Here is a 25,228-nt window from a genome sequence, read left to right as displayed (position 1 = left end):
GACCTCTCCTCATATTTTCTGGGTCAGGGACCCATGACCACTCCCCCATGCAAAGACCACTCTTTTGTCCCTCTGTTTTTCCAGTTTTTAGATTTGGCCTACCCTTTTATGCCTTCTACTGTGTGTGTTTTTAGCTTCCTTGTTTTATAGTTTGATCCATCTGACTGGATCCGCCCACTTTTGAATTTCTGGACTGAAGACCTCACTGTTTAGTCCCATAACCCCTCTCAATCAATCAAAAGAAAATTAAAAACACACACAACTGGCCACTCTTTCTACAAATTATCTGTACTTCTAGATTCAGGGACTGAAAAGCCTGTTAACTACATGATAATTAGCAATGTTTGCTATAAATCTGTAAGACAATTAATAATGTACTATAAATTGGATTCACTAAGGAGGCTGCACTTTTTTTCCGTAGTAGTAGCAGCTTTCTTACTAATTTTTTTAACTAAATTGGATGCCATAAATGTGAATAGCACTAAGCAGTATAGTGATACTGCATTTATTGTTAATACAGTTCAGATTAAGTTTCCTGCTAATACTGTAGAGATTGAATTTCTATGATGTCTTTGTGTAATGTTATGTATGCCTTGATTATTTGCACTCTCTGATGGTTTTTCTCTTTGATGAGGTTCCATAGAACACAGTGAATGAATGAATAAATGTTGTATCTTCATGACCTGGCACACAGTATTAGTGATAACCTCAGACTTTTTGCAGACACTGCAGATATTTATAGTTATGTACTGTCAGAAAAAAAAAGCTGGACCAGTATTTAGTTGGATATTGAAAGACTTCAAGAATGGCTTAGCTCGTTCAGAATATAGCGCACTGGATCTTTGTGGTCTTTATGCGCAATGTATGTTGGAGGTGCAGAATCTTCAAATGCTGGTTTTCTAAATTTTCTCAGTAGTGTTCCTTGAAAAGAATGTCACCTTTCCTCCAGGGTTTCCCATTCGAGTTCCCAAAACATCACCGTAATATTTGCTTGTTGTTCAAACCTACCAAATAGGAGTGGAATGAATTTAATGTCAGTTGTGCAGATTACAAAGCAAAAAGGCAACCAAACAACAACTGAGTATATTGTATAATTTGCTCACCATGTTTAGCATTAGACTTTATACAGGAGGTAGCCGCAAAAGCCCTTGGATCTTATCATCTACCCAACTTTCTCAGATGTGACACAGGTGGTATGTGGTGTCACATGGCCAACCTACATTTGGAACGTTTGGGAAGAAGACTGGAACAAGTACACTACTCTGCTTTTGAGAAAGGTACAATGATTTTCAGAATTTGAAGGAACAAGGATAGAATATGCTAATTTTATTGCTTGTGCTGAAGAAGCTGCAATGGGTCTATAAATCAAAATAAAGTGTTTGATCTGAAAAATGGAAACTTATCAATATAATGAGATGAGGAATGCAATAAAAAGCACTGCGGGAACAAAGGGAACCACTAAAACTGCACAGAAGGCATCCTTCAGAAGAAACTTACATAAAATTAGACTTCAGGCGAAAATAAAGCAACTATTCAAAACTAAGAAGAAATCTGCATGAATAAACGTCTGTGACTACCTTAACAAAGATGTACCCAGGTCAACCATCTGGAAATGAATAAGAGTTATACGTAGTGCTTGGAACAACAGTACTACAAAAATGCTTCTGGAGAAACTAGTTACTGACTTTTTGAAACTTTTGGCATTAGACTCAGTTGAAGAGTACAAAGAGGAAGGATACCATTTGCTGAACGAATGCTTCACTTTTACTTGGGAGAAATAGTGCCCCAGGACTAACAGTATACATTACTGCATGTTCTCTTTCTTAACACAGAAAGAGGGGGAACCATTTTTGTAGTATTTTTAATAATATTTGGAGCAAAGGAATTGATATCCGTGAATGAAAAAAATAAAAAGTAGTGCCAATAGGAAAACATGGTAAACCACCTAATGAAGTAACATCATGTCAGCCAAAAATGCTTCATAGCTGTGCATAGAAAGTACTGGAAAGGATGTTGAAACATACACTTGAGTGGTGGTATGAGCACCACAACGTTTTCTCCAAAACAAATTTTGTTTTTTGAAGAGAACATGGGAGGGCTGAGCATTTATGCTGCCACCTCGCCGCTCGCAGTGTGGGTCGACGATGATTAATCAAACCCACTGCATTTTACCGGTCCATTTAACCTGCACCATTACTGCTCGCTGCACTGCTCACTACAATCCTCGCAAGGCGACAATATCAAAGTGGTTTGTGTACCGCACTGTGACCATCACCATACGTCCTGGAACTTAAGTCGTGACTGGCTGCTTTTAAGATCACTTTAGCAGTGCCATGATTGACTTCTCCTCATTATGCAGTTTCTTTGCACACCATATATCTGCTTTTACTTGTCTATCTACATACATACTCTACAAACTACTGTGAAGTGCATCTCAGAGGGTACTTCTCAGTCAAGGTTTCTTCCCGCTCCATTCGCCTATGGAGTTTGGGGAAAGATAACTTCTTAAATGCCTCCATGCAAGCTGTAATTTGTTTAATTTTGTCTTTGCAACCACTGTAGGAGTTGTATGCAGGAGGCTGTAGTATATTCCTGACATGACAACCTCTTCGTTAGCCGTAATGATTTTTGGAAATTAACTTTCTTCACCTAATTTATATTCCGGAGGTAAAATAGTCCCCCATTCGGATCTCCGGGTGGGGACTACTCAGGAGGACGTCGTTATCAGGAGAAAGAAAACTGGCGTTCTACGGATCGGAGCGTGGAATGTCAGAGGCCTTAATCGGGCAGGTAGGTTAGAAAATTTAAAAAGGGAAATGGATAGGTTAAAGTTAGATATTGTGGGAATTAGTGAAGTTCGGTGGCAGGAGGAACAAGACTTTTGGTCAGGTGATTACAGGGTTATAAATACAAAATCAAATAGGGGTAATGCAGGAGTAGGTTTAATAATGAATAAAAAAATAGGAGTGCGGGTTAGCTACTACAAACAGCATAGTGAACGCATTATTGTAGCCAAGATAGACACAAAGCCCATGCCTACTACAGTAGTACAAGTTTATATGCCAACTACCTCTGCAGATGATGAAGAAATAGATGAAATGTATCACGAAATAAAAGAAATTATTCAGGTAGTGAAGGGAGATGAAAATTTAATAGTCATGGGTGACTGGAATTCGTCAGTAGGAAAAGGGAGAGAAGGAAACATAGTAGGTGAATATGGATTGAGGGGAAGGAATGAAAGAGGAAGCCGCCTTGTAGAATTTTGCACAGGGCATAACTTAATCATAGCCAACACTTGGTTCAAGAATCATAAAAGAAGGTTGTATACCTGGAAGAATCCTGGAGATACTAAAAGGTATCAGATAGATTATATAATGGTAAGACAGAGATTTAGGAACCAGGTTTTAAATTGTAAGACATTTCCTGGGGCAGATGTGGATTCTGACCACAATCTATTGGTTATGAACTGCAGGTTGAAACTGAAGAAACTACAAAAAGGTGGGAATTTAAGGAGATGGGACCTGGATAAACTGAAAGAACCAGAGGTTGTAGAGAGTTTCAGGGAGAGCATAAGGGAACAATTGACAGGAATGGGGGAAAGAAATACAGTAGAAGAAGAATGGGTAGCTCTGAGGGATGAAGTAGTGAAGGCAGCAGAGGATCAAGTAGGTAAAAAGACGAGGGCTAATAGAAATCCTTGGGTAACAGAAGAAATATTGAATTTAATTGATGAAAGGAGAAAATATAAAAAGTGCAGTAAATGAAGCAGGCAAAAAGGAATACAAACGTCTCAAAAATGATATCGACAGGAAGTGCAAAATGGCTAAGCAGGGATGGCTAGAGGACAAATGTAAGGATGTAGAGGCTTGTCTCACTAGGGGTAAGATAGATACTGCCTACAGGAAAATTAAAGAGACCTTTGGAGAGAAGAGAACCACTTGTATGAATATCAAGAGCTCAGATGGCAACCCAGTTCTAAGCAAAGAAGTGAAGGCAGAAAGGTGGAAGGAGTATACAGAGGGTTTATACAAGGGCGATGTACTTGAGGACAATATTATGGAAATGGAAGAGGATGTAGATGAAGACGAAATGAGAGATAAGATACTGCGTGAAGAGTTTGACAGAGCACTGAAAGACCTGAGTCGAAACAAGGCCCCGGGAGTAGGCAACATTCCATTTGAACTACTGATGGCCTCGGGAGAGCCAGTCATGACAAAACTCTACCATCTGGTGAGCACGATGTATGAGACAGACGAAATACCCTCAGACTTCAAGAAGAATATAATAATTCCAATCCCAAAGAAAGCAGGTGTTGACAGATGTGAAAATTACCGAACTATCAGTTTAATAAATCACAGCTGCAAAATACTAACGCGAATTCTTTACAGACGAATGGAAAAGCTGGTAGAAGCCGACCTCGGGGAAGATCAGTTTGGATTCCGTAGAAATGTTGGAACACGTGAGGCAATACTGACCTTACGACTTTTCTTAGAAGAAAGATTAAGAAAAGGCAAACCTACGTTTCTAGCATTTGTAGACTTAGAGAAAGCTTTTGACAATGTTAACTGGAATACTCTCTTTCAAATTCTGAAGGTGGCAGGGGTAAAATACAGGGAGCGAAAGGCTATTTACAGTTTGTACAGAAACAGATGGCAATTATAAGAATCGAGGGGCATGAAAGGGAAGCAGTGGTTGGGAAAGGAGTAAGACAGGGTTGTAGCCTCTTCCCGATGTTATTCAATCTGTATATTGAGCAAGCAGTAAAGGAAACAAAAGAAAAATTCGGAGTAGGTATTAAAATTCATGGAGAAGAAGTAAAAACTTTGAGGTTCGCCGATGACATTGTAATTCTGTCAGAGACAGCAAAGGACTTGGAAGAGCAGTTGAACGGAATGGATAGTGTCTTGAAAGGAGGATATAAGATGAACATCAACAAAAGCAAAACGAGGATAATGGAATGTAGTCAAATTAAGTCGGGTGATGCTGAGGGAATTAGATTAGGAAATGAGACACTTAAAGTAGTGAAGGAGTTTTGCTATTTAGGGAGTAAAATAACTGATGATGGTCGAAGTAGAGAGGATATAAAATGTAGACTGGCAATGGCAAGGAAAGCGTTTCTCAAGAAGAGGAATTTGTTAACATCGAGTATAGATTTAAGTGTCAGGAGTCGTTTCTGAAAGTATTTGTATGGAGTGTAGCCATGTATGGAAGTGAAACATGGACGATAACTACTTTGGACAAGAAGAGAATAGAAGCTTTCGATATGTGGTGCTACAGAAGAATGCTGAAGATTAGATGGGTAGATCACATAACTAATGAGGAGGTATTGAATAGAATTGGGGAGAAGAGGAGTTTGTGGCACAACTTGACTAGATCCGTTGGTAGGACATGTTCTGAGACATCGAGTGATCACGAAGTTAGTATTGGAGGGCAGCGTGGAGGGTAAAAATCGTAGAGGGAGATGAATACACTAAGCAGATTCAGAAGAATGTAGGCTGCAGTAGGTACTGGGAGATGAAGAAGCTTGCGCAGGATAGAGTAACGTGGAGAGCTGCATCAAACCAGTCTCAGGACTGAAGACCACAACAACAATGACCTAATAATATTTGAAACCACAACAACAATGACCTAATAATATTTGAAATAAAGTGGAAAATGTGTTGTAACATTCTTAACTATCTGAAAAATTGCTCTGGATAATTTTTGAGTTGTTGATAATCTGCAGTGTGGACGGTCTATGTTCAAAGGGTGGATCCATATCTCTTCTTTCTGCATTTTAATAAACACATTTTTGGCACTACTAACCACAATTACTGTTGTCAGACTATGTTGAGATATATGTTTTGATTCACACAATACAATTAATCCATTCAACTAGTCATCTGAACAGAAGCGTGTTACAAATAGTCTGTGAGAATTAAGGTGCCTGCACAACCAATGAGCAGTGATGTGCCAGCAGTGAGCCTGCAGCGTAAATGCAACAAGGCTTCCTGCGAGCAGCGAGGTGTGATGTGCTACCAGCAAGGTGTCGGCAGTGTGGCTGCAGTATAAACATTCCCTAAAAAGTGCTGGCTTCCAATATGTAGAGGAAGAATATTCCCACTAGCTTCATGAGCAAACTTATCTAGTTACTTTCCCATTGATCGCTGATAGTAAGAAATGCAAATAACTGGGGCTGAGAATGACAAGTGTAGGGTTAGCCCAGTAAGCTGTTGTCTCTCCCCTGCTGTTCAATGTATTGACATTGGACCTACATCCAAATTTAACTTAAAAAATAACAGTTTACAGTATGCTGATGACCTGTGTATTTATTCAGCGAGTGACTCACTTCCTGGTGGCTCCAGAAGAGATATCAAGCTATGTCTAGACTAAACATGTATCTGGTGAAGAGAGGTTTTGATATATCATCTAGCAGGTCTTCAGTTCTATTCAATGCCAGATACAGGATTTGTCCCTTGGAAGCACTGGAGTTTGGTTTGTATGTACTACCAGTCAAGGCAGCAGCCAATATTTTGCTCAGATCCCTGTAGGGCAAATAGTGGCTATGTAATAAACAGGAATCATCATCATAATGTTACACTGCACCAGATGCACCACACATGACAAGTTCTGTGGATGCTGATGGCTTTCAGTCCTGTTATGGTTGTGATTCTCATTGATTACTTGACAACCATTTGCCATTGAGGAGCCTGATAGTGGAGTGAACAACAAAAACTAGTCACAGTCTTCATTATTAAAATGCCATCTCAGAACCCAGTACCCAACACCAGTTGCAGTCTAGCACTAAAAAAATTCAATTTCCAAACTTCACATAATTATTGACTGAATTTATAAATTTAAAATGCTGCCATGATCCACTCATTAAGAGGTATAATCTTATGTTCAACTTTTAACACAATAAGACAAGTATTACAGCTAGAAACTATATGTTTGTTTTAAGGCAGGGTAACTGATGGCATGCAAATACATGGACTCCACTCATCCAGTTTTTGAGAATGAGAGCACTTAGTGACTTCCAACAAAGGTTGCACATAATTTCAAACATTTGCAAAAACTTTTTTTGCTGACTCCCCCCCCCCCCCCCCCTCAGATTATGGAAGGGAAAAGGTTTATCACTTACTGTTTCACTGGTTGTCCAGTCAGACTTGGCATCATCCATGATGTTTTAATTTATTGCTTCTTTACTACTAACTGTATTTGCAACACAGTTTGCAGACAGTATCTACGTATACCTCTAAATGTGCCTGCAAATTTATTTCACTGTATGGCGCAGTTCAGGAGATATTATGTCTGGAGCACAGAGAGGCATAAACACTAGCTTTTGCATAAAATTGAGTGCAGATTACCCAGTTTAAATTCGTCCAGTGTTTCATAATGAGAGCAGTTAGTGACTTCCAACAAACTGTAGGCATAATTTAACACATCAACTTATTTGTAATGTAATCAAACATTTGAAACAGTTTTATACATGGGAGTTCGACTCTGTAAAGAATTGGGGTTTACTAGTTAGATAATAAAAAAACAAACACACAGGGAACAGTGTTATTTATTGTACCACATACATATTACAGAACCTGTCGCAAACTGCAGAAAGTCCACTACTATATTGCAAGCTCTCATGGATTTGAGGTGGGGAGTGGATGCACACATTGCACTAAGACTGTTTCATGCTTTGGTACATCCATACATGATTATGGTGTCTTTGTTTTGGGTTAGCTCCAGAAATGTGTTGAGAGAATTTGACAAATGTGAGTTCAGTGCTGGAGACAATGCAGTCTACACTAACCCAACACTCTTCTAGTTAAGCAAATAACCATTCCCTACACCTATGTTGCGAATATCTGAGAGCAAAATTTTTACTCATATTGTCACAGCTTGGTCAGGATCGTATATTACATCATGTATACCTTAATGCGGTTGTGCAGATTCTGGATCAGTGGAAGTCTTTCTCCTCCTGTTGCCACGTACATGGATACCAGTTCATTTCCCAAATAAAGTGCGTCTGCACAATAATTACTGTTCTTTGAAGAAGACTACCATACAAGTGTATGTTGTGGTCTTCAGACCTAGACTTTGGCTGTGGTTATTAAAGTAATTGCATTTTGATTGACTAGCTCTCCAGACATAACAATGTAAGATTCATCTATACCAATGCTTCAGAGAATAAAGGTGGTGGTGGATGTGGTTGTGCTTACTGGATAGCAGCTGTCATATTAAAATAAAATTCAAGCTCCTTAAGGAAATTGTGATTGTGACACCTGAGCTTTTGGCTATTCTTCAAGCCGTTCAGTATGCCATGAAGCACTTGGACTCTTGAGTTCATTATTCTTTCTGATTTCAGATTAGAGCTGGAATTATTAAGACATTTACACAGTGAAAAATCCAGCCATACTACAGTGTATGACATCATGAATATGATGATACAGATCACAAATAGGAACCAGTAAGTTACCAATTGCTGGGTAAAAGCACACTGTAGGATACCTGGTTGTGAGGCAGTAAACAAGCTAACCAAAGCAGCAGTCAATGCAGAGCAAGGGGCATATGGAATTATTAGCTACAGATCTTTTAAATGTAATTAAATCAACAGTCAGAGAGAAGTAGAACATAGAATGGCAAGAGACATCCATATACAAAGGCAAAGATTATGGCCAAGTGAACGCAATCTGAGTCCTAACTTCCGACATAAAAAAAAAATCAGTGCACCAGAAGACTCACGAACACTACAAAGCACCTAGCGTTTAACCACTGCTGTTATAGGAACCATCTACAGTATATTGGTCTGATCGCATCCCCATTATTTGAAGGTGATGAAAAAGATGATTTGGATCACATTATTGGCTGCACAAACAGATACAGTGCAACAAGCTACCTACAACAACATCTGGTCACCATCAGTGCTGTTGGCCAACTTTTATCACCATACTGCTCTGCTTGAATCTTTTGAGAATAATCATATTTTACATGCCTGTTTGCTGGAAGAGCAGATCAATTTATAATATGATGTGATGCTACTGTAACTTTTGATTATGATGGTACATTAAACCTTATATGTAGTATGATGGCTGTATGAGTTCTGCTTAGGGAGGGACATAGGTACACACACACACACACACACACACACACACACACACACACAGAGAGAGAGAGAGAGAGAAGAGAGAGAGAGAGAGAAGAGAGAGAGAGAGAGAGAGAGAGAGGTAGTAGTAGTAGTAGTAGTAGTAGTAATAGTAGTGTTGCTAAGATTGACATCCTACCTTAAATGTTCAGAAATATATAATTATGGATTTCACAAAAAGTAGGATGACTACAATATCAACAAGGCAACAAGACGCAACTGGAATCCAGCAACTACATTCAATGTTTTTGATGATATGACATGAAATGATCACATAGGCTCAACTTTAGGTAAGGAGGTGGTAGGCCTTTGTTAATTTGTAGGATACAGGGAAAAACACATTCAGACTGTAAAGTATATTGCTAACTAAACTGCTATGCAAGCCATCCAAAATATTACTCAGTTGTGTAGGAGCCATACAAAATAGGACTAACAGATGACACAGAATGTGTACAAATAAGGGCAGCACTGATAGATACATGTGTTTGAGATCCATAGAGGAGTGTGACAGAAATGCTGAAAAATCTCAACTGGACGATGCTTGTAGCAGATGGCAACTGTCTCACGAGAGCATACTTACATAGTTTCAAAAACTAATATTTAGTGAGGAATCTAGGAATGTACTACAACTGTGTAAGTATAGCTCCCTTAGGGACCATGAGGACAAGATTAGGATTTGTATAGAGTGCTCAGAGACACTTGAGCAACCATTCTTCCTATGGTTTGTACTTCAGTGGAATGGGAAGAAACCCGTAATACATGGTACAGTGGGAGGTATCATCTGCCATGCAGTTCAGAGTGGTTTGCAGAGTAGGTGTACATGCAAATTGTATTTTAAAAAAAGCAAAAATTATGTGGGTACGGATACTGAATCCTTTTTTTGTATAATGAAGAATGATGGAAAATAGTTAATGTAGATGTAATCTCATATATGACCAGACATGTAATTATGGTTTGTCAGATATACAATGATGGATTTTACCTGAAACAAATGTTTTTCCAACTTTCTGTACCCATCTTATCCGTAGACCATTCCACCATGGCATCACTTATCATTTTCAATATTTTTGTAAAAATGTCTGTACTTATTACAGGTAGTGCACTCAAGTCATGGCCTTTTGACAACTGTAGCCTACCGCATGGGAAAAAATACTCCTCCAGTTTATGCCCTGGAAGGCGCCATTGCCATTGCAGGTGTTGCATTTAGTTGGCTGAAAGATAACATTGGTATTTTGAAAGATATTGCTGAGTCCGAGAATATGATTAAAGAAATGACAGCTCATCGTGAAGTTTATTTTGTTCCAGCATTCTCTGGACTTTATGCTCCATATTGGCGAAAGGATGCTCGCAGGTAAAACCCTCAAATACCAGTTCTTCAGATTATCTTTTCGTATTGTTCTTTTAATTTATTGTGACGTTTTTTATTTTTTCCCCAAAAGCGATACTTCCTTTTGGTTTTTCTATATTTTCCTTTAAGGGATAAATATGTATTGATAGTAATAATAATAATAATAATAATAATAATGAGAAGCCATGAGGAAATTGTAGGGTAACGGGATAGTTATCCAGCACATACTTTCACAAGGCAAAATTCTAGTACTGCTGCTAGACACATTTAAAAGTTCCAACTATTCCTAACTTTCAGAACTGTTAGTTCCTTCCTCAGAGAGAAAACAGTTATTTGTTTTGGAGAAGCTAGTCACTCAGACTCTGATTTGAGAGGGATGCACATGTTGGGAGAAAGAGAGATGACAAAAACCTTTCAAAGATGAATTACCTATCATCTTTGCCTTTCTTTGCCCTTAGAATGGAGGGGTTCCATTTGATCTGGGATGTGAATGACATTATCCTCCTTCCCAACTTTTCATAATGTATGTGAATGTAAGTGATGGCCATCCATTCTGTCTCCTTATAATTTACAGAAATAATAAGTACTTGAAAATATGAAACAAACCTGCTGATGGTCGAGGAGAGAGAGAGAAAAAAAAAGTAGTGGGTCCATCTCATGGCTGATCACTCGATGGTGATAGTTAATTTTAATTATTATAAGTAGTTTATCAAACTTGTGTGTGTGTTCAGCTATGTCTACAAACTCCCAGTAAAACAGTCAGTTACTAATGTAAACACATGGACAACTAGTCAGCTATGACAAACATAGGATTTAGAAATGAGATATTGTATGTGTCTGGGCACACTATTACATCTGATGTACTTTCTCTCTGATATCTATATGCTACTATATTTCAGTGTGTATCTATAGTTATTGTTGATGGTCATTTGAGGTAGACATTCCCTTACCACAAAGAAAGTCGATGGCCTACCAGTCCAATCAGTTTCTCATTACATATGTGTGTATCTATGGTAGGAAATAAGTATTCAGAGTAAGCTTGTGTGACTGGCATGACATTTCTGCATGATTCATCAGGGAAAAAGAAACTGTTGCACAAAGTCGATGGCCTACCAGTCCAATCAGTTTCTCATTACATATGTGTGTATCTATGGTAGGAAATAAGTATTCAGAGTAAGCTTGTGTGACTGGCATGATATTTCTGCATGATTCATCAGGAAAAAAGAAACTGTTGCACAAAGTTTATGCATTTCATTGGATTTCCAGCTAGCAAAATGAGACATGGGAAAAAAGGAAAACAGTGATGGAAGTAATTTGTTTTCCTTTTTTGTCCTTTTTACAAGATTGCAATAATGACTTAAGGACACTCTTCTGTGTTCTTTCTCCTAGAGGTATTAATCATGCAGCGTATTAGCTGGAAACGTACAGTGGAAAACAAATGGCAAATTGAAACTTTTGGCTGATATATAAAATAGAAATGCTTGGATAGTTTAAGAGGTTGCTCATTGTCTGTGAAAGGCAAGCATCTAGGTTTGAGTTCTTGTAGGCTTAAATTTGTTCTCACCTACACATTTTGGATTGAATCTGAATGCATTTTACATCAATACACAGTGTATAAGGACAGTCAAATGAAAATGAGACAAATAGGGAAAAAGTAAGTAAACTGTTTATTATTTCTAAAGTAATTGCCGTAATTGTTAATGCATTAATCCCACTGTGAGACAAGATGGTCAGTGCCTTCATGGAAAAATGTTTGCCCTTGCCTGTGGAACCACACTTGTACCCAGGCATGCACTTCTTTGTCCTAAGGAAACTGACAGCCACAGATGTCTTTCCTTAGGGATCCAAAAATATGGAATGCAGAAGTTTCACTGGTAAGCTCTTTCACATTCTTCATACAGTCCCAATTTCTCCCCATGTGATTTTTGAATTTTGGAGCTTTGAAGAAAGACATTGGTGGCCATCGATTTGCTTTGGATGAAGAGTTGCATTACTGAGTACAATCCTGTTTCTGTAGGTAACCACAATTTTTTTCCATGAAGGCAATGACAGTCTTGTATCAGAGTGAGATAAATGTATTAACAGTTATTGTGATTACTTTTGAAATAATAAACGGTTTACTTACTTTTTTTCCCATCTGTCTCAGCCTTATATTTCATATATTACCAAATATTTGAGAACAGTTAGCATAATATTAGTTTTGTTATTTGATCAGGTTTTTCTTTGGAGTCCACAAAAATTCATTGAAGTGTGATGATTTGCCATTTCCATTATCATCCTGTGTACTTCTGCGAGGTGACTTCACAAAATAAGTTACGCACTATTATGATAGGTCGAGTAATTTTTACACTTTTATGGAATGCTGCATAGTATTTAAAGTGACACAGATGCATATTCACCTAGTCTCTGTAAAACAACAATCTGAACATTCTACTAATCATTCAATTCCTTGAAAATAGAAAGCTGGTCCTCGGCCATGTAGCCATTGGGGAACCACTGTGTGAATGTCCTCATCATCCGAAAATCTAAAATTGCTGTGAATCATCCCTCGATCACCTGGAAATTGTTGTCTATGGTTGATGTTGATATCTATCCTTCCATCTCGATCAGCATCACCCATATCTATGCTGCCTTTGTCACATTGTTGGCGTCGTTTCACTACAGCTGGGCGCAACATTGTGTTTGATCCATATACTGCCATAATTTCATGGTGAATGTGTGTGCAGTTTAGATATTTTGCAAACAAGAATTGTACTTAAATGTAATGTTATGGAATCGAGGAAAGTGAATCAGTTCTCTGGAAGAAATGAATTGTTATAGTTTGACTCAGTTTGTCAGCTTATTGCTTATGAGAGATGATCACACCTGATCACTTTTGAACATACACACTTATACACTTGTGCACTATTTGTGATATACACACACTTAGCATTACCTCTGGTGTAGTAGATATTGTGACAAAGTGCTGCTCGTGCCTGCATTCTGGATCGGATCATTTGGTGGCATCCTGGCTTGTCAGCAATGAATATCAGACCTCAGCTCAGTGACTCACTGGCTTGTCACCATCTGACATATTCTGTGGCCATCTCAGCTACTTCTGGGGCCTGCCTAGGGGTAATTCTTCTGGTTCATTGGCTGGTTTAGTATACTGCTGTTCTAATGTGGCTTTACATAATTCAAATGCACTATGATAGAGCAAAATGGTGATTGGACCTATAATGTAACCATGGAGGTGATTTCCATGCAGTGTAAACTTCCTGGATTGAACGAATAAACAAAGTCTTCAACACAATATTTAGGTATAACAGCTCCATGGTCACGTTGAGTGGCCTGCTGGAGAAATGCCTGTGGGTTTCAAGCCTTTGTGTACTTCATATGTCATTTAGTTTACTGACTAAGTGTCTGATGTGTTCGTTGATGCTGCCTCTTGCTGATGTTGCAAAGTAAAATGGCGAGGTCATGGTGAGGTACTCTATTTGGTAAGGGCTGAGTGTGTGCCATTGTGGATCTTTGTGTTGTATTTGCTGAGATGTATGGTGTGTCTATGTCCCAAGAATCGTGCTTACTGCCAACACAATTTTCTTAATGGTTTAATGAATTCTTTCGATCTGTCCATTCCTGTTAATGATGCATTGTCCGTAGCTTGTTAATTTTCAGCAACAGGCAAATTTGCTGTAGTAATTTGGAAGTAAAATTGGAGCCTTGGTCACTAATCATGGAAGGTGTGCCATATTTCAAAATCTTGTATTTAATAATCACACATGCCACAGTTCTTAGCACTTTGGTCCAGGATAGATGTCATTAATAAGTATCTCAAGAAATGACCAAAAATAGTCAAGCTGTAATGATTTCCATTCTCTGGTTTTTGGTAAGGGACCCGTTTAAGGAACCTGTTCATTCAAAAAATTTGCTTTGTTTATGGGAGTTCTTACAGAGGTGCTTTGGTTTTGGCCACATCATTTTGCATATTTCATGAATCACAGTATGAAACATAACTGTAAGCCTTTAGCCTTTGGTTTCCAGTTCAGCCACCAATAGTTCTGGGCTACTGACAAATTAGTAGCTCTTTTGCCACTGTGCTCTGTCAGTGAAATGTTATGACTTATTTTATCACTTGTTCTTATAGGCATTCAGGTATAAAAATACATTTTCTCCTTAGCTGTGCTTTTGTAAAGTATTCCATCAACAATTTCAAATTTAGGATCTTGTTTCCAGGTTGAAACTTGTGTGTTAATGAATTCCTCTTCCCTGCCAACTGTGAATATTTTCCTGCTTGATCCATCTGCATTGCTGTGCAGCTTTCCAGGTCAGCAAACTACTTTCAGTTGGTACTCATTTCAATGCAAGGCTGCTGCTGGGATCCTTAGGGTTTAGAAGCTATTTCAGTGCTGCATGAACTGTTACTACAGTGAATTATCAGTCGGGTAAGAAAACTAACCTGTAATTTATGACATAGACAACTGCAACTAATTACTTGTCTGTTGTCTAGTAACTAAATCTGGCTGATTTCAGGAGATGAGGAGTGAATGAAATTAGGCACTCTTCTCTGTTGATTTATTGTGATAAAGACCACCCTGACTGCAAAATTACTAGTAGCCAATATGGGAGCTATTGTCAAAGCTATTTTCAGAGCTTTCATTGACTGCTAAGTAAAACCTGCTCCTTCTTTGTGCAGTTGAGTGATTGGATATGCTATGCTGAATAACTCATCGTTAAAAATTTACAAGGCCCAGAAATGCCTGCAGTTCTTTCACATTTGTCAATTCTGGATATTCGTCACAACTTTTTAAATTAGATTCAGCTCCATCTGTTGTTATCCTATGTCCTAAATATTCTACTTCAGTTACAGCAAAATGAAACTTTTACATGGATAGGGAATGATTTGCACTGCTCAGTCTCTCCAATACTGCTCTTAGTAACATTATTGTGGTAAACCAGAAATTGTGTGGATGCGAATCCTCTGAGGACAGTATCGCACCTGTAGTTATAAAAAAATGTGTTTTAGCTCTGTCATCTGGATGTACCTGCTGCTTAAATCAGATTCACCGAAGATTTTGCACAAATCAAGATAATTCAAAGAGTGTATGAGATTTAGTATCGGATGAATATCTGGTTACACTGCAGCATTCATCTTCCTGTGATCAGCGCGAAACCTGTAATGCTGTTCCCCTGTATGTTACTTTTTTTTCTTGATAATTGCTATGAGGGATGTTCACGTTGGATCTGGTGGTTCTGTGGGCTTAGTGAATCCCACTTCCAGCTGTTCGACCAAGAATAAGTGTCTATATGGAATTCTGTTTGCTCATTGAGTGATGGGTACTGTTTCTCCTATATGGATCCTTTGTTGAACTAAAGGGGTTGCTGGAAGATTGTCCTGTTCTCAAAACATATCGGAGAAGGCAAGTAGCACTGAGTGATAAATGAGTGAAATGGTTCAGTTGCTTTGTCAGTTAATTTTTTCACACTGTCTTAAGGTGGACAATAATTAACAACCTACATGTCTTGTTCGTTAATAGGTACTTCAGTTTCATCTTATGTTCTGTATTCAGTATTGCCGCAACAATAGTTTCTTGTGGTAGTTCCACTTTAGTGTTACTCATATTAGTAATGCTTGCTGGAATATGCAATTCTTATTTGGCTCTTCTTTAATAACACTGACAGTTCTTGCTGCACAGCAATGACTCTGATGTAGCAAGTTACCATTCAGTATGTCTGTTAACAACACATTACTTCCCCCATACTATTTCAGCTTCATGTCAGTATACAGAGTTTTTCCTGTTTGCAGCGGGTTGCACTCACATTCAGCCACATGTACAGGGATTCTGAACAGCATAACTGCATCGCTACTTGATTTGTGCGTTACCTTAGTAGCACTAACATTCCTTTGAGTCTGTCCTTTAGAGTTCACAATAATTGTTATGAGCGAACGGGATTCTCTTTCTTCTATACTGATCGGAGTGTGGTTAGCTACCATGAAATCCAAATTTAATATACCTTCAAAGCATTTTTCTCTACTCCTTATCACAAGCATTTCCATCATATAATCATCTTGGCCTGTCACAGTCAGAACTTTTCCACAATTGTGCATGTGGTTGCCATTTAACCCTTCAATTGTACAGGTTGCTTGCCACCAACTTTTGTCCTTGAATATTTTGCACCACATCCAAAAAAGGAAACATATTTTGCCCCTGGTAAATTGTGTTGGCAAGTAGGCCTTTGGAATAGTGGAGCTCACAATAACTAATATTTCTTGGGGAAAGGGGGGGGGGGGGAGGCAGTGGTAAAGGAGTGGCCGTTTGTCCCATCAGCCTTTGGTGTACTCCTCCAAAAGCTCTTCACTTTCAGTCTTGTGTTCCCTTCTAACACTTTCAAACTGCGTGTCCTTCTACTCTGCAGGTAAACGTCAAATGCTTTTCATATGAGAAGTTGTACTTTATTGCCTGTTCTCATGATAGCTGATTTCCCACAACTTGATTAATTTGAGGTCTCTGTAGCTCTTCAAGAAATTGAATTTCTGTTTATATTGCTTCTTCATTTGTTTTACAACATGTCAATCATACTACTCAGTCGAGTTCAACCTGCAGCCCTTTCAGAAAATGTATCCAATGCCATTTGTCCAGCTTCTAACAGTTTTGTCCCATTGTATGAATTGTCTTCGTGAGCTCATACATATTAGCATTAGTTTTTCTAATGCAATTCACAAATTACTGGGTGGATTCTCTGTCCAAAATAAGCATACTATGCAGTTGCGTCATGTAAAACCTCGCAGTGTTTTTCCTCTTGTAGCATGACTGTTTAAAATTGTAATAGGTAACTGCATGACTGCATATAGAATCAAGTATAATAAAGTCAAGTACTTCATCTTGGATTGACAATTTGGCCACAGTTACTTTGTCAGAGTTTATCCAAGATCCTAAATTTGCTGCATTCTCAAGTTTACGGAAAGCATGTGAACATACTTATCTGATCTTTTACGAAAAACTAGAACTGTGCACTTTCATTGGTCATACTCCGAGGCAGCTATTTACTTGACCCGCATCCTTTCTACCTCTCGTAGCTGCTTTTAACTGACGAATTTCTGAGTGTTATTGCTCTGTAAATCTGTAAATCCACACCTTGCTGTGAATCTGTCATGACTGATTATCCGAATTCTCCAGTTAATAAAAATTTGTCATCATTGCAATTCACATACCCACCAAGCAAAGCCAGTATTTGCGGCACTCCTGTCTTCACTGCTGGGTCTTGCTCTGCTGCATTACTGAAGAAAAATGCTCCAATGGAAGAATGTTGTCTGCATCAGCCTACAGTTGGATACCACACACGAATTTTCACAAACATTACTGATCACTAGAATGAGATTTTCACTCTGCAGCGGAATGTGCGCTGATATGAAACTTCCTGGCAGATTAAAACTGTGTGCCGGCCCGAGACTCGAACTCGGGACGTTTGCCTTTTGCAGACAATTGCCCTACCAACTGAGCTACCCAAGCACGACTCACGCCCCATCCCCACCGCTTTACTTCTGCCAGTACCTCGTCTCCTACATTCCAAACTTTACAGAAGCTCTCCTGCGAACCTTGCAGAACTAGCACTCCTGAAAGAAAGGATATTGCAGAGACATGGCTTAGCCACAGCCTGGGGGGTGGCTAAGCCATGTCTCCGCAATATCCTTTCTTTCAGGAGTGCTAGTTCTGCAAGGAGAGCTTCTGTAAAGTTTGGAAGGTAGGAGACGAGGTACTGGCAGAAGTAAAGCGGTGAGGACAGGGCGTGAGTCGTGCTTGGGTAGCTCAGTTGGTAGAGCAATTGCCCGCGAAAGGCAAACGTCCTGAGTTCGAGTCTCGGTCCAGCACACAGTTTTAATCTGCCAGGAAGTTTTATTACTGATCACTGCTTCACCCAATGGCAACTTGTCAGTTTTCTTCCCTCCTCAGGAGTAGTGATGGGTAAAGGAACACTGAGGGTCCTACATCGGCCAACATTTTATAAGGTACATCATGCAGAATGAGCAGTGGTGGTTGTGAGCTCATGAAGAGTAAGCAAGTGATCAATACTTATAGCAAATAGTCCAGTTATTGCTCATATCTACTGACTTAACCTGGTGCTGATGTAAGTGGTGGCAACAACACCACAACAGACAACCAGCAACTTTGATTCTACACAGACAGCTTTTAGGGACTAAAATGGAATCAGCTGACAGGAATGTGCATACTGAATGCTATGAGAGGACACTCCCACCCTACTTCTGTGGGCTCTTCCATTTCTGAAATTTTGTATATTGAATGTGGAAAATTTTAAGTTTTAATACATTGATTTGTTTATTGGTTCAAGTCTTCAACAAATCTGTATTTACTTATTTCTGAATACAAAATATTACTTTTGATAAAGATACTATAAGGATATACATCAAGCATACTGAAACATCAGTCTTTGTTATAATTGATGATCTACATTTTAAAATTTGGTGTGGTTATTACGGGAGTTCAGATTTACATAAAATGACACAAAATCTTAAAACTTTACAATTTTATACCATGAACACAAAGAATAAAATTGTTCCATGGCTGCATTTGGACATGACAGAATCAGTTGTACATTCATTATTTCAGCATATTTATCTCAAAAAAGGAATCAAAAAAGAATTAAGTTAACCTCACATCACAAAAATTACAATGTGAAATAATTGATACCATACTGCAACAATAAAGAAAGAGACAGATACCCAACGGCAAAAATCCCATACACCTACAAACATTATATGTTATTATATTTTTAATTTATCAGAAATGTTCATTGCAGCATGTGCTCCACTACAGAGTAGAAAAGTGTCGTTTAATTCATAGTATTCTTCTAGCTCCAAACATGTAATTCAGTATGTATTTATTAACAAATCATTGTACATAGGAATCAGTTGTGGATGTTTGACAAAACACAGCACACTCACTTCTTTCAATTACTTTTTCATACAACTTTCTGTTCCAGAAACAGCAAAATTATTTAGAAACTAAAGCTTTTCTTGAGAGTCCTTGAGAGCCATTCTTATCTAGAAACATGTACCAGTCAGGTTACAAGTTTTGTTATGATGTCAGTAAATTGAGACATGAGCTTGTGCACCATAGTTTTCTATGTACCTTGACCTCACCCATAGCAAGAATTAGTAGCTGCCAATTCTTTTTGGCTCATGTATATTAAACTCCTCCATTACATATTACTCTTGTATTACCCATATTCTTAACTTTTTGTTCCTTCACAAAGTCTGTACCATATTTTCTTAGACAAATAGAACTGTGATGAAACTAGAGACATATTTAGTTTTTTATGTTGTGATCCCCATCAAATATCAATGAAATATGACCAAAAATGGCAAGAATAAATGTTTTCATAAGAGGTTATTTCTTCTCTCTTCAAAGTCTACTTAGCAGGTACTTTGTGGCTTCTTCCTCCCAAATGTGTTGTGATGGGAAACAGTCCAGGTATGACTGAGCCTTACTGGGTAAATAATCTTTGTTCATTGAATCATTGTGCCAGTATACGTGGATTAGATACTGACACTACATCTCTAAATTCACAGTTGAAACCTCAGTTTATTTTGTCAGTAAATGCTTTCACTTCAATCCTTGGTTTATTTTGTCAATGAATGTTTTCACCAAAGGTTAAATTTAAATTTTAGTTTCTAGACCAATTAGCCCTCTAATAATCAAACAATGGAAAATCCAGGAAGGAATGTACCGATATTATGAAAAGGAAAGTTGCCACTTACCATATAGCAGAGATGCTGAGTCGCAGATAGGCACAACAAAAAGACTGTCACAATATAAACTTTGTCAAAAATAGACAACAGACACACAAACACACACACGCGCACATGCAAATGCAACTCGCACACACGACTGCAGCCTCTGGCAGCTGAAGCTAGAAGTGTGGCATCAGGTTGGTCTGTCTCATCTTGGGGTCTGAGTGACTTGACTTTGCAGCCCAACCTTCCAAAACCTGTCTGTATTTCCTCCTCGATGAAGGAGTTAAAGGTTACAGAAGCTAGGAAATAATTTTTTGGACTTTTATTTTGTCTCTCAGGAATAATAGTACTTTATATCCTGAAGATAAGTGAAGTCCAGCCATATTGCCTCCTTGTCATTTACAGTTTTCTTAAGTGAATTCTCTTTTTTGTAACTTTTCTAACTTTGAGTGTAAGATTAACATGAAGGAAGAAAATGAATATTATTATTATTTCAGTGTTATATGCGGCCTGTCAGAAGAAACAACTAAAGCAGATATTGTGAAGGCTGCTATGGAAGCAGTATGCTTTCAGACACGAGACATCTTAAATGCTATGAATAAAGATTGTGGAATTCCACTAACAAGACTTCTTGTGGATGGTGGTTTAACTGTAAATGATACAATTATGCAGCTGCAGGCAGATTTGTGTGGAATCCCAGTTGGTATGTACCACATCGAACTGTTTTGTGTTGTAAATTACGTCATATTTGTGGATACCCTGAAGCTTAATTTGCATGTGTCTGTATGAGGAAGCTAGTTTTTGCTATTGTGTTGATGTCCAGTAAAGTTTGTAAAATTCAGTTTTGAAGCTTCAGCTCCAACTGTGATGACTAGATAACTATTCCTGTACAAATCTAGTTGGAGGCAATATGAAACACTACATTCATGTTCGTGAGAAATACTGTAGCATATTGGTTTATATATCCGTGAATGCCCCTTGTGTCAATGTTTGTTCCACTCAATATGTGTACTAGTGCTCCATTTACAATGGCCCTGTGTTTGAAGGAACAACAGGTTGTATATATTTTGCTATTACAGTTACATATGTCCATTCAGTAAGCTCATTGCTATGATATGGAATAAGTCAAGTTTTACAAGGCACAATTACAATGATTTCAGTACACAAAGCATAATAATGATAATTGTAGACAGTTATGTTATACATTTACATTTGGTGTACATTTAAAATGGGACAAATACACTGAAGGACACATCCAAATTCATTCTCCATCCTTGTACACTCTCAGTTTGTGTTCTGTCTCTGTCAAACTGGTCATAGAGAGACAGAAACCGTAATTTTCTTTCCTTCCTTAAATCATAATATTAATTACTATGTCTTACTCATGGACACAAGAGCTGTAAATGATTTGGCAGATTTTAGCAAGAGTGAATTGTGAAGGAATGGAAGAAGAAGGTAGATCAATTAATATAGTTGACATTCATTTACATATCTAACATTCATATTTGCTGTGGCATCTCAAAGAAAATAAATGTTAATAAACTCAGGAACACTGGTTGGTATAAAGCTTTTCAGCACCATTTCAAAATTGAGACAGACTTTAAAAATGTATGAAGTTTATACTATTGTGTAACAATCAATCAGAGTTGTTTTTTTAATGTTTTATTTGCCACTATGGTTTTGAGCGATGGCTCATTCTCAAGTGATATCTAGATATAACCAGATTATTATCAGTGGGTGCACGAGTCTCCCCCCTCCCCCCTCTATGACCCTACCCCCAACACACACGCACACACACCATATTGCACACCAAGCGCAGCATAACCACTTCACATCTGTGCCTGCCGTCCGAGAGTAAGTAATGGATTCTCTGCAGCATTCTGTGTCATCCCACACAATTGGTCAGAGACTAACAGCCAACAGACTTAGGAATTACCTTCACTTGCATAGGCTACCATTAACACCATACCACAAATGGCCACATTTGGAATGGTTTCATGACTCTGAATCGTGGACTGTTGATGAGTGACACCACATTATGTTCACTGGCGAATACAGTGGTGACCGTGGTAGAGGTCCCATTCTTCCACTGTTTTGGAGAGAGACTGGCGTTACTCTTGCTGTCATGGTGGAGGGGGTCCATCAGGTATGACTTCTGGTAGTGATTGAGGAAACTCTGATGGCATAACAGTATGTCATTGACATCTGTCACCTCTCATGAACAGTATCAGGGTTCCGTATTTCAATAGGGTAATGCTCAACTACACATAGTACATGTCTCTATGAACTGTCTGCTTGATGTAGAAGTACTTCCATCACCAGCAATATCCTCAACATGTTCCCGGGTAGAACATGGGACGAGCTTCCATATCAAATCAATCCCAGTGTCATTATCCAGGATATCAATGACTTTTTACAACAGTCGTGAGCCAGCTTGCCTCAGGAGAGAAGGCAACAGCTTTATGCCACCCTTTCCATCTGAATCATTCATTTCATTTCCTCATCATATTCAGAGTGATTCACTTTGATCTTTTATTTTTTTGTGTCAGAGAGTGTATGGTTTTTATTTGTTCTTCAGTTATGACCTAGTTTTGTTTTGTCATAATTATGCAGGGATATTATAATATTGATTTATATCAAAGGTATAAATTAAAAAAAAAAAAACTATATCATTGACACACAAATTGATATTGTAACAATCATGCACAACCATGATGAAACAAACGTAGATCGTAATTGAAAACTAATATTTAAGATCTTATACCACAAGTAAATCTTGTGGAAGCAACCAAAGTTGTACATTTGTATCCAGATATGTGGATGTACATGTCGATAATAGCCTGTTTATGTCCAGGTACCACTTGAGAACGAGCCATTGCTCAGAACTGTTAGTGGTAAGTAAAATATAAGAAGAGCAGCTGTGATGGATTTTTGTTACAATGTTAGACATTTCATACAATTTGTTGGGGTGCATAGCAATACATGCAAGAAACATTCAAGAGTTCTGAAACTTATGAGAGTTTAAGGATGACAAAAAGATTGTGAAGAAGCTCATAACTTCATTAATCTTTTAAATATAGACATTACTGGTGAAGAGTAACGATTTGTGTTTACGAATGGCAACTGAGAACAAAATAATCATTGTAAGTGTTCATTTTTTTGTGCTTTTTGGAATTTATGGCACCATCGTCAGATGAGATGGTTAAAATAGAGCCAAATATGTGTTTATGGTGATGGTACACGGAAAAGCTCACTCTCAGGTTATCTTTCACAAGGTTTGTGTACAAAAAGGTTGTGCCACCTAAAATGTCATCTCTTTGTGATGCTCTCCCTATAGAGAGTTTTGCATACATCGCCCTTTTGTACTTTCAGTTGCATTTTTGGGGGACTACTGTTAATACCTCCCCCATGAACCATGGACCTTGCCGTTGGTGGGGAGGCTTGCATGCCTCAGCGATACAGATGGCCGTACCGTAGGTGCAACCACAACGGAGGGGTATCTGTTGAGAGGCCAGACAAACGTGTGGTTCCTCAAGAGAGGCAGCAGCCTTTTCAGTAGTTGCAGGGGCAACAGTCTGGATGATTGACTGATCTGGCCTTGTAACATTAACCAAAACTGTGCTAGTACTGCGAATGGCTGAAAGCAAGGAGAAACTAAAGCCGTAATTTTTCCCGAGGGAAAGCAGCTTTACTGTATGGTTAAATGATGATGGCATCCTCTTGGGTAAAATATTCCGGAGGTAAAATAGTCCCCCATTCGGATCTCCGGGCGGGGACTACTCAAGAGGACATCGTTATCAGGAGAAAGAAAACTGGCGTTCTATGGATTGGAGTGTAGAATGTCAGAACCCTTAATCAGGCAGGTATGTTAGAAAATTTAAAAAGGGAAATGGATAGGTTAAAGTTAGATATAGTGGGAATTAGCGAAGTTCGGTGGCAGGAGGAACAAGACTTTTGGTGAGGTGAATACAGGGCTATAAATACAAAATCAAATAGGGGCAATGCAGGAGTAGGTTTAACAATGAATAAAAAAATAGGACTGCGGGTAAGCTACTACAAACTGCATAGTGAATGCATCATTGTGGCCAAGATAGACATGATGCCCATGACTACTACCTTAGTACAAGTTTATATGCCAACTAGCTGTGCAGATGATGATGAAATTGACGAAATGTATGATGAGATAAAATAAATTATTGAGGTAGTGAAGGGAGAAGAAAATTTAATAGTCATGGGTGACTGGAATTCGACAGTAAGAAAAGGGAGAGAAGGAAACATAGTAGGTGAATATCGATTGGGGGTAAGAAATGAAAGAGGAAGCCGCCTGGTAGAATTTTGCACAGAGCACAACATAATCATAGCTAACACTTGGTTCAAGATTCATAAAAGAAGGTTGTATACATGGAAGAATCTGGTAGATACTGACAGGTATCAGATAGATTATATAATGGTAAGACAGAGATTTAGGAACCAGGTTTTAAGTTGTAGGACATTTCCAGGGGCAGATGTGGACTCTTGACCACAATCTATTGGTTATGAACTGTAGATTAAAACTGAAGAAACTGCAAAAAGGTGGGAATTTAAGGAGATGGGACCTGGATAAACTGACTAAACCAGAGGTTGTACAGAATTTCAGGGAGAGCATAAGGGAACAATTGACAGGAATGGGGAAAGAAATACAGTAGAACAAGAATGAGTAGCTCTGAGGGATGAAATAGTGAAGTCAGCAGAGGATCAAATAGGTAAAAAGACGATGGCTAGTAGAAACCCTTGGGTAACAGAAGAAATATTGAATTTAATTGATGAAAGGAGAAAATATAAAAATGCAGCAAGTGAAGCAGGCAAAAAGGAATACAAACGTCTCAAAAATAAGATCGACAGGAAGTGCAAAATTGCTAGAGGATAAATGTAAGGATGTAGAGGCTGATCTTACTAGGGGTAAGATAGATACTGCCTACAGGAAAATTAAGAGGCCTTTGGAGAAAAGAAAAATGGTTCAAATGGCTCTGAGCACTATGGGACTTAACAA

At 38.4% G+C, this 25,228-nt stretch overlaps 1 protein-coding gene across 1 annotated transcript in view; it reads left to right on the top strand.

Moving 5' to 3' along the window:
* Window positions 1–25,228, top strand: part of LOC126187794 (glycerol kinase-like) — a 163,459-nt gene that overhangs the window by 76,321 nt on the left and 61,910 nt on the right. Inside the window, exons 9-10 of the mRNA XM_049929069.1 lie at window positions 10,213–10,469; window positions 20,697–20,902. Coding sequence (XP_049785026.1) covers window positions 10,213–10,469; window positions 20,697–20,902 — 463 coding nt within the window. The remainder of the gene's footprint in view (window positions 1–10,212; window positions 10,470–20,696; window positions 20,903–25,228) is intronic.

Source organism: Schistocerca cancellata, chromosome 5 (assembly GCF_023864275.1).
Source record: "Schistocerca cancellata isolate TAMUIC-IGC-003103 chromosome 5, iqSchCanc2.1, whole genome shotgun sequence".
Lineage (NCBI taxonomy): Eukaryota > Metazoa > Arthropoda > Insecta > Orthoptera > Acrididae > Schistocerca > Schistocerca cancellata.
Note: the sequence above shows the minus strand (reverse complement) of the source record. Positions and strands in the feature narration are given on the sequence as shown.